General features: G+C 42.9%; 1 protein-coding gene across 5 annotated transcripts in view; it reads left to right on the top strand.

The window, feature by feature from the left end:
- Positions 1–11,495, top strand: part of MYBPC1 (myosin binding protein C, slow type) — a 111,552-nt gene that overhangs the window by 18,002 nt on the left and 82,055 nt on the right. For all 5 annotated transcript variants that reach the window (XM_014517912.2, XM_006019523.3, XM_006019525.3 and 2 more), the window contains exon 2: positions 6,974–7,009. In XM_014517912.2, coding sequence (XP_014373398.1) covers positions 6,974–7,009 — 36 coding nt within the window. The remainder of the gene's footprint in view (positions 1–6,973; positions 7,010–11,495) is intronic.

Genomic DNA, 11,495 nt, shown 5'->3' with positions numbered 1-11,495 from the left:
TCCCTAAATGAATAATTTATTTATTTTCATCTGACTAGTGGAGTTAGCATTTTAGGAATGCCTGAGCAATAGTTATATTTGTCTGACCCATGAAGGGTATGACCATGAATTTAATCCATCTTTTCAAGGCTGAGACAAGTTGGCAGGTCTGAATGATGAAGAGTATAGGGTCACTGTCCTCTTCATATCACTTTAGCATATGTAAGTTACCTTGATAAGCTGTTGGTGCATGCCACAGATCTCTCGCCTGGATTCATGGTAATACAGCTACTCCCTTCCCTTTCAAGTGAAGGTGACTTATCCTGCTTTCTAAGCTGAGTTCTGTTATTGCTCCTAAGGGGCTGCCAGTTCCTACTGCGGTTCTAACTGTAATATTGTTGCAGCAGACACACCATAAAGCTAAACAAATTAGCTTTATTCACTATCAGCCTGCCAAAGAAGCCCTATAAGCTCCATCCCTTTTGGACTGTAGAGGGGGTTTCCTCTCCCTCTATTGGATGTTGCAGTCCTGGGTCCTTGAAAGGTAAATGGTATCCTTAGAATTTATGAAATTTATACTTCAATGCCCTGGGTCACTTCTTCACCTAGGGCAGAGGTTCCTAACCCTGGGGCCACGGCCCGGTACCGGGCCACGAAGGGTGGCCTGCCGGTCCACAGGAGGGTTGGCTGCTGGACCAGAAGTCTGGAAGTGACCGGTATACTGCAGACCAGCAGCCAACCCTTTTTTATATTCAGTATAAAAAGGGTTGGCTGCTGGTCCACAGTATGCCAGTCACTTCTGGTCTGCAGTATGCCGGTCTGCAATTTGCCGGTCCACTATCACTTCCGGTCCGTGATTGTAAACGTGTTGGGAACCACCGACTTAGGGGGAAAAATTGTAAGCAAAACTATTCTTTTTAAGACACCTTGGCATATCTACATGTGCACTAACCTGAAGACTAATTAGCTGTGGAGTAAAGTGTCTCTGTCTACACATGTTACACTACTAGGCTGCAGTAAACTAATTAATGCCAGCATAAAATAATACTGTCAAAGACAATACTATTTTACAGCAGGGTAATTAACTGTGATTAAATGCATGTGTAGACACTGACTGCAGGCATGCATTGCACACAGTCAGGCCATCCAGCGGGGGTCAGCTCCTGCCTGCCACCTATCCAGATGGCTCCACACTTTCAGCACCCTCATGCTCCAGCCAGCCCTTCTGCCACCAGATGCTGCTGCCCAGAGCCTGGGGCTGACTCTCCAAGCCTGTTGCCAACTGCTGCCACCTGCTGCCACCAGATGGAGCCTCCTTGAATCTACCACCACTCACTGAGCCTGCTACCAGCTGCCACCATGTTGGGCCCCACATCAGCTGGCACCCAGGGGCAGGGACCCGACAGGACACACAAAGGGACCTACAACCTCATTGCCAGGCAGGATTGTCTCTGGCATAAACTGCTCCACCCCAGCTCAAATTTTGCATAGATGATATGCCTGGGAGTAGTTTACTCTGGTGTAAACTGCTTTGGAGTATATTGTTTCAAATTAATTGCATGTGTAGATGCAGCCCTTGGGCACATCCTCACAAGTGGGAATGTGCATTTCCCTGCAGACAAAGATTCCTTGGGACATGCTCGTACATGTGTGCTCTGGCACATGGCATGTGACACACTTCCCCCGGGTGGAGTAGGGGAGGCTGGGGCCAGCATCTGGGCTTATTTGGGGTCCTGAGGGCCTTTGGGGGCTGCAGCTACAGCAACCCAACAGCACGGAGCCTGTCTGGCAGCTGGAGTGTGGCTCCGGCTGGCCAGACTCTGGTTTCTGGTAGCACATGCTGCTGTCATGTGCGCCACCCCACTTTTTAAAGACATGGGGTTTTTTTACACCAGGATCTCTGGCGTGTGTAGTGTGCACGTCTGTGCTCATCTGGATATGCCCCTTCAGTTTTCTTCTTTGGCCCATCTATAACAGACCTAACACCAGAGTACCAGAGATGAGTAGGGTTGTATAGCAGACTTTTCCAGCATGCGGTCTTTTCCAGAAGACCACATACTTCTTAGTAGTCTTTAGTTACTAGGAGTCCTTTAAACTGTAAGTGCCAGGTACTTTGCTGACAAGATCAGTATAGTTCAGGGCCAAAGGCTGGCTTTAAAGGAACCAACAGCTCCTTACATTGACATTCAAGTAGAATAATTGGTGATGTATGCCAAAGAAATAAATAAAATATATTAGATTGTTTCATGGAGTCCCTATGCCTCTTGCTGGAGTTGAAATCAATGGAAACTGCTGGATAGCTTGCACTTTTGAAAGTCAGGTCACTATATTTAAGCCTTGAGCCACGGCTGTGTTTAATGGGTTTTTGATAATGCAGTTCTGATCCCACTGCAGACAATACCTAAATGGGAACTGAAATTTTTAATAATAAAGGTCCTGATTTAGCAAGGTTCTTAAGCAGGTTCCTAACTTTAGCACATTAATGATTTCATGGGACTTATTTAAACTTAATTAACTGCATACATAATAAGAAGAGTTTTAACTCCATTTTAACTGATTAACGGAATGCAGTCTTAATTATGATGTGGCTACCAATAGTTGATTGAAAATTGTTGGTGGTGATTCAAGTTATAACCTCTGCTGGTTTTCAAGACTGCGTGTGCTCTTGTTTAATTATAAATCAGAAAATAAAAATGTCTTGGATCTAGGTGCTCATATCCTGTGTCAAATCAAATCCATAATACTGCTCATGACATGACTGAGACATGAAAGCATTTCTGGAGATGCTATCTATCTAAGTGACAGTTGTGCTTTCACTTTATTTGCTAATTATGCTTCTTGACATACTATCCTTTCTATGCAGCCCTTGTACGTGGTGACGCTAAGTTAACTCCCTTGCTTGCTGTCTACTTGTTTCTAGTCAGCTGTCTTAAACCTTTCATGTCTAACAGACAAACTACAGAGTACAAAACAAGCCAGGAAATTTACCCACCATGTACTACTAAGACTCTGTAAAAGTTGCTTTGTTGAAATAGGTGCCAGAAAGGGGATCAAAGCCTTTGTTTCAGCACACTGTTTTTTGCCGCAGATACAGCAACAAGGAGCAAAATTCATTTTAGCTTCCACTTATGCCCACTGGAATCCCCAGATGCCATGAACATCCCAGTTGCCTTACATGGCCCTTACATGGCAAGGCATTGTCAGGAACCTGGCAGTGGATAAAGCTCTGGTTTGAGTTGCCCAGTGAGGTATTCCACAGCTACTGGATAGAAGAAACGTTCAGCAAACTGATGGCCTGTCACAAGTACTAAAGCCATGATACAGTCCCATTGCATCTTATTGGCATTATTAGCTAGTAACAAGAAAAACATTGTTTTCAATTTATTCATTTACTCTTAGGGACTTTTCTGCTGAGGGTCTTCAGCGGGAGCAGCTTCGGCGATCTGGCAGCATGGAACCTGGCCGGCAGTTGGACTGTGGCTTTGGCTGCTTAGGCTCTGGTTTCTGGTGGCACATGCAGCCACCATGTGCGCCACCCTGCTTTTTTAAGGAATAGGTTTTTTTGCTTTCCAAACAGCTGGAATCTAACATCTTCAATCATATCCCCGGAGGTTTCATCAGCCTTCTGGATTCTGTAGTTCAGCAAGCTAATTATGATTCACCAAACAGTGTTTCTTCTCTTTAGGAGCTGTAGAAAACTGCATTGGTCAGCCCAAGCCAGTGCTTTCTCCACTGTAATGTCTCTGACAATGCCCTGCCAGAGGGCCATATAAGGCAACTGGCTTGTTCAGAATGGCATGTGGGGACTCCAGTGAGCATGCTTCATCAGGAACGCACACAACAGTAACTGTTGGATGAACTTGCTGAGCTCTTTCCTGGCTGGCAGTTCTTTCCCAGAGGTCAGCCAGAAAGGGCTATCATTCTTTGGAGAGGTGGAAGCTACTGGGATGCTATTAATGGGTTTTTCCTGGCTGTCCTGAGGAATGAAGCTGTCGGCCAACCATGACCATTAAAGGGGTCACACATGGCCAAAAGATTCCCTTGGAGTCACACCACCTTTTATGCTGTCCCCTACACTTGGAACTCCTTTCCTTTCTTGTTCCTTTATCTTTATACTTACATGTCTCTTCTTAGCTCTCTTCTTCTTTGAGGACTCTCAACAGCAGCTTGCAAAGTATTTAAGAAAAAATCATCTTAGTTCTTTGAGATTCAGACTTCAGCCAATGTCTCTTGCATGTTTCAATGCATAAGACAATGTCTGTACTATGTTAAAAGCCTTTTACCAGTTTGTATTAATACTTGAGATTAAAACAATGAAATATTATTTTATTATATTATATTAATACTTGAGATTTGAAATCATGCCCTGCATTACTCTAGATGACCTCCTGAGGTCCCTTCCAACCCTGCTTTTCTATGATTCTATTAAATCAAAAACAGAAAGTCTGTTACCTATAAGGTACAATTTAGTGGTAAAGCTGCTAAAAGCTTTAAGAATAAAGTCCAAAACTCAAGCTAGACTCACTGAAAGGTATGTGCACCACATGTGAGCCTCGACTGAGTTTGGAAAAATGAATCTTGATCTATAAATTGTTGTCCATAGCCCACAAGTAGTACATTGTTGCTGGTGATCCAAGGAGAAATGACTGATTGCTTGATAGTAGCACTCAATTTATTTATGTCAAACAGTTGAATGTATATTATGTCATTTTCTGATATTGCTTTGATATTAAATGGGATTGTCACAGATATGTTAATTTACTTCCAGTGGGTAAGAAGAGTGTCTATGCAGTCATGAGGGGGAGATGTTACAAGAGATTTTGTCTGTATTAAAATATAGTACACACTGGGCGCATCTACGCATCACCTTTTGGAAGTTCGAAAGCATAGTGCAGTATGGGTGGTTACTGTGCCGTGCGCATGGCACATACTTAGATTTTGCCATTATGTCACTATAGCAGCATGCTATAACCAGGGAGCACACTGCTATGGAGGCATAACTGGCGATCACATGTAGACTCCTGTGATGGCTATCTTGCCATAGCATGCTGTACAGCGATGTAATGCATCGCTACGTCGCCATAGGGCGATGTGTAGATGCACCCACTATAAAATGGTGACTGGCCTCACATGGTTCTTAAACCCAAATCAGGCAAAAGGGGAAGTATTGCTTTTAGCTGGAAGAATTGTTTAAAGTCAAACTCGAAGCAAAACACAAGAATTCAGAAGAAATCCAGAAAAAAAAAAGTTGGTTTAAACTGTATAAAGCTATTACTTGAACTGCATATCTACTGACATCTAATGGAGAGTCTCTGATGTCTAGATTATATGGAAGATGTTTGTGACTTTGGGATTTATAATCCTGGTCTTTATCCCTGTAGGTAGTGGCTACAATATCTGTTATGTATTCATTATTCTAATTCAATATACCGACCACTTCTACTAGTGAAAGTTTATAAATCCCTCCATACCTATTTGGCTCAAGCTTATCTCCATACTAAAATTATTTCTCCCTTTTAAACATTAGATTTTTTTTTTAAGAATAAGAAGTATGTATTTAGTTATAATTAGAGCTAGTGGCAGGGGAATAGTCTTACATGGTGTTTCACGAACTGAAACTTGGTGCCTGGTTTTGGTCTGGGTCAGGGCTCCAAAGGTTAATACCCTGTTACATGACAGGTCTTGGTATGCACCAACTTTAATGTCTGCTATTACAATTGGAACAATTAAACCTTTTACATTTTCTCTTGCTCAAAAATTCAAGCTAGAATTTAGTACATTATCTCCAATAAGTATTCTGAGATATTTATAGTTTGGAAACAAGCTATGTTAATTTGCTTGAAAGATCAGCTCTTGAAAAGAGTTCTAATGACTGTGAAGAATATTCTCATGAATATAGGTTTTTTTCATTATGTTATTTCCAAGATGGACCATATATGATCCCAAAAGGAAGTCTGAAATGAGTTAGGAAATTTGATACCATGTCATACAACTAGTAAGAGCACATTTTCTTCTATATATTCCATATCAAATAATAACATGGAGGAATGGAACTGATCTCTTAATCAAAAAGTGTTATGGAGGGAAATTGACTATGGTGAACAACAGTGTAGCATCCTTTATGTGCTCAACCTGATGTACTCTATAGGTTGTATATTACATTCAATATGCTACAGAACTGGGCACATGTGAGAGAGACATACAAGTAGATGTATTTCAGCATATGTGAAAAGAACAGCGTAAGATAAAACTAGCTTAGACAATGCAATAACAATATTTTCAGGAAATGATTGACAGACAACTTCTCTCCTGTAATCCATCTGTTGGTTTTTAAAGACAATATTTTGTGCCTCCAACTTGTACTGAAACCACAGATATTTATGGACAATTTTGGCTGACTCATTTTTGTTAAAAGTGTGTGTGGTATGTAAATAAATATGGTATAATGAGGGAATATGGAAATTCTCTATCTGTAGTATCAGATGGACCCTACCATGGTTTGTGTCCCTGCTCTACAACATACATTTTTAATGTAAATGTATAGGATTATTAGTATTGTGAAGAAGCTGCCATACAGAAATGATGGAAGATTTGTGGAAAGATGTTGTGTGCTGTAGGAATGAAAACATAAGCTGAGTTTTTCAAATTATGTTTGAATGTTTAAACCAATGCTAAATGTGTGTGGATTCACCAGTTCTGCACCAAGTGCCAGATCTTACTCTGTTCAGTTCTCGGGAAATCTAAGACTGTGTCTGTTTTTATAACATTTTGTCATCTTAGTCTTAAAACTAAGTCACAAAGAACAGTGAGGAAGAGGAGGACCCACCTAGCTTTTGAGTTAACAGTTTTTCAGGGACTAGAGCAGGATAGAAAAGGATCACACTCAAGTGCCCAAGTCCATTAGGACTTAGGATACAGCCCTACATATATGAAAAATATTCATTTTACTTCAGATTCAACAACTCTGTTTTTTTCTTTCTTTCCTCATTTTTAGAGAATGAAACGGAAGCAGAAAGCGCACCCCCTCCAGGTTAGTAAAGAATTTGCCCTCCTCACCGAATTAGGTTTGTACTACTAACAGAAGTGCATGAGTCTACATTGTGCTACAGTGATATGGCATCTCTTTGTATTGTCCCCTGAAAAACAGACAGTTGCTGAACAGTAAGAAGGGAACTTAACTCAGAAGGGTGTCATCTTCATTTGCTATGCACTTCATTCACAAACATTTCTAATATCTCAGGCTCAGTGTTGCTTGAGTGAGAACTGATATGGGTTCAGCACTGCTGATATATTTGAGGCCACAGTGAAAAATAAGGGAAGATAACATTTTGGGACTTGCCATCCTCTTTTGCACTGAGATGCATCATACTACAGAAGTAATCCCATTCATTTCCCATTGAAGATGCCTCATAATGTAGGTGAGGATGGAGATTTTGAGCTGTTATTGAATAAGGTATCAAGTAAACCTATGAACATTGATTTATATCTATGAACATTGCTGCCCTATTTTCTTTTGTGAAAACTTGCTGGGCAAGGGGCCCAGGCACTTACTCTTTTCATTTGCATGCCTGCCTGAACAACATATACAATGATCTAAATATCAATATATTTTCCATGCATTTGCTTAATTTACCCATTAGATCAATTCTAGTTTCCAGAATGCATGAGACTACCAAAGCAGAAATACAGAAATGACAGGTTATCAGTCATCCTTTTTACTGAGCAAAATAACCATAGTTAATTTAGCTCCCATTTGAAAGCCTCATTTGTTTACATACTATGACAAATGGCACCTACTTTTACTTTTTATGCAGAACTTATTTTTGTTTAAATTAAAAAACCAGACCTTTCCAAGAAGAGATAGCCAAGACTGAAGCTACTATTTTTGCTACTAATTTCCAGACTTACAGCATGGGTCTTCACATGCAAGGGTGTACCGTTTGTGGTACCACATGCGGGGAACATGAAAACATGTACCGTGCTGCAAAATTTGCTATTGGGAAATCCTAGTAGCAAAAAAAAAAAAAGCACTGGAACAAAAAAATGTGTGCATCAGCACAAATGGACTATGGACTGTCCAGAGCAATGCTCTGGCTTCTGACCAGGCCTCCGTGCTGCCCCTGCTGCTTCAGCATACCACCAGGCCACCAGGGAAGATTGCTGGGGCCTCCCCTACTCCTACCCAGGACAATTTGCTGTGTGCTGAAGCTCATGTGCAGGGTCATGTGATGGGACACAAAGCAGCAGCACAAATTCGTGCCACTTCTATTTGTGCCTCTTCAAGCACACGCCTTTGCACATGGGGAGCCACCCACAGTGTCCAGTAATTTTTTTCCCCTTATGGTAATTTCATCCTGCATGTATTTGGAGAAGCACTTTAATTTCATACACGACTGTTATTGCATTTGACTGAGCAGGAATTTTGGTGTGAACAATTCCAAATATTTTATTTTACCATTTTGCTCTGCCTATTCCCATAAAATGTATTTCTTGTTGTTCTTTGTTTTTACTTTGATTTGTTTCTCCATTGTGCCTAATGTGAGACTCTGAGGCCACGGCTACACAAAATGCTGACTGTGCAGTAGATTGTTAGTACTGTGCAGTTGCATTGCATGGCACGAAGTGTGACGTGATGCTACTGCACAGTAGTAACAAGCTACTGCACAGTCAGCGTCACTTAAAAGCCATTTGGCAATGTTACTGCACGGTAAGCACAGTAACTTCAGTTACTGTGCAGTCATTTAGTACTTGTATATGCAAGTACTAGGGATGTGTGAAGCGGGCAGTATTTGTTTCGGATTCGGCCCAACTCAGGGGATTCGCTGAATCAGATCACTGTACCAATTTGATTCAGCTGAATCTGAAGATTCGATTCTGATTCGGAGAATCAGCGATTTGGCCATAGACACAACTTTATATGTTTTCTCTACATACCTCAAGGTACCAGGTGGAGCTCATGAATTTCCAGTCCATTTCCGGGTCCACTGCTGAGCATGTGGGGGACCCCCTCCATCCCTCCCTGGCTCAGTGATTGGCTGTAGAGGGATCCTAGTTGCACCGCCCCCCCCCCCCCCCACCCCGGGGGCACGGCTGCACACGCGGGGGGGGGGGGGGGGGGGGGCACACTCTCCGTAGCGGACACAGAAGTGGACGGGAAGTACTTCTGGTCCACTTCCGGGTCTGCTGCCAAGTGCACGGGGCATCCCCCCATGCTCCTGTGGGATGTTCCATCTGCCCCACCATCTTAGCATTCATGAGCCATGCCTGGTACCTCGAGGTACATAGAAAAAACATATAAAGCTGTATCTATGGCTGAATCATTGAATCTCTCTAAATCTCTCTAAATTGAATCGGAGTCTTCCGATTTGATTCAGAGACATTAATGGGTCATAGAATCATAGAATCATATCATAGAAGTAGGGTCGGAAGGGACCTTGTAGATCTTCAAGTCCAACCCCCTGCCTGGGCAGGAGGAAAACTGGGCTCAATTGACCACACTCAGGTAGGCATCAAGTTGCTTCTTAAAGACTCCCAGGGTAGGAGCCAGCACCACTTCCCTTGGAAGCTGATTCCAGATCCTAGCCGCCCTAACTGTGAAGTAGTTCCTATGGATGTCTAGTCTAAACCTACTCTTCAACAACTTGTGGCCGTTATTCCTTGTTATCCCGGGGGGCACTAGGAGAAACAAGGTCTCCCCCAAACCCTTCTGGTCCCCCCTAGTGAGTTTATAGACGGTCACCAGGTCCCCCCTCAGCCTTCTCTTGTGAAGGCTGAACAAGTTCAGGTCCCGTAGCCTCTCATTGTAGGGTCTGCCCTGCTGTCTCCGGATCATGCGGGTGGCCCTCCTCTGGACCCTCTCAATGTTATCCACATCCCTCTTGAAGTGGGGTGCCCAGAACTGGACACAGTACTCCAGCTGTGGCCTGACCAGTGTCGCATAGAGGGGGAGGATCACCTCCTTGGCCCTACTTGAGATGCACCTGTGGATGCACGATAAGATCCGGTTAGCCCTGCCGGCCATGACCTCACATTGTCGGCCCATGTTCATCTTGGACTCAATGATGACTCCAAGATCCCTTTCATCCAGGTCTTGCTGCAGTCTTTCCCTCCCTACTAGCGTGCCCACCTCACCCCAAATTTTTGTATCATCAGCAAATTTGAACAGGTTGCTTTTCACCCCATCGTCCAAATCGCTGATAAAGAAATTGAACAGTGCGGGCCCAAGGACCGAGCCCTGGGGGACTCCGCTTCCCACTTTCCCCCCAGTCGAATATGACCCATCCACCACCACCCTCTGAGTACAACCCTTCAGCCAATTTGCAATCCATCTGACTGTGTAGGCATTGATGCCACAGTCGCCTAGTTTTTTAATGAGGATGGGGTGGTCGACAGTGTCAAAGGCCTTGCTGAATTCCAGAAAGACTACATCCATGGTGACACCTGCATCCAATGCTTTTGTGACCTGATCGTAAAAGGCAATCAGGTTGGTCTGACATGACCTGCCCCTAATGAAACCGTGCTGGTTGCCCTTGAGCATCATCCCTGATGCCGGCCCATCTCAGATGTGCTCCTTGATGATCTTCTCAAATAGTTTCCCCAGGATTAAGGTAAGACTGATGGGCCAAAGGGCAGGCAGCCCTATCCTGGGTACCTGAATTCAGGGGATAGGTTCGTACCTGGATTTCCTATCCAGGTACGAACTGGGCCTGGGGCTGCTTAGCTTCCCAGATCGCATGCAATCAGTCCCATCTGGCCATAGGCCAGACGGTCTCCTGATTCGATTCAAATTTGGAGATTTGGCCACCAAATCAGGCCGAATCTCCTCCAAATTGAATCAGCAACCGAAGCTTTGCACAGCCCTAGCAAGTACTAAATGACTGTGTAGTAACAACTGAACAGTCAGTGTTTTATGTAGACATGGCCTAATGCACCTATCTTATTGCTAACGTGCATGCACCATTTTATTTAGACACATTTTATTCCAAATACAGCTAAATGGCCACTCTAAAGGTGAAAGTCGCTCCTACATAGAAAGGTACCCCAAGCACCATATATCACTTAAGTCCCACTCAAGCTCTGGATTAGGGTGTAAATTGGAATTCAGTAATATATTGGCTCTTTTAAATGATGGAGTGACTGCCCTAAATATATTATCTTATTAAAAAACCACCCCTTTCCATGACATTTAATCATACCAGGTTAAACATAAAATCACTCCCTTAAATCACTTACTCTTCATGATTTTCATTCCCTTGTTTAAAGCTGCAGTACAACAAAAAGATCTGATAGCATGTCTTGAAGGTCAATAGACTTAGGCTCAGACTAAGATAGGAAATTTATCATTTGACCTTTGAATTGTAAGTGTGGGTATTCATATACTTTTGAGTGATCATAATCATCTTTCGTGGATCCCTTAGACATACTCTGCAGACCACAGATTGAAAACAACTGGAGTAGAGAAACCTTTGTAGTTTCTCACGCTTAAATCAGAGTTACTCAATGGCTATTCTACATAT

This window comes from Alligator sinensis, unplaced genomic scaffold (assembly GCF_000455745.1).
Source record: "Alligator sinensis unplaced genomic scaffold, ASM45574v1 scaffold74_2, whole genome shotgun sequence".
NCBI classification, from domain to species: domain Eukaryota; kingdom Metazoa; phylum Chordata; order Crocodylia; family Alligatoridae; genus Alligator; species Alligator sinensis.
Note: the sequence above shows the minus strand (reverse complement) of the source record. Positions and strands in the feature narration are given on the sequence as shown.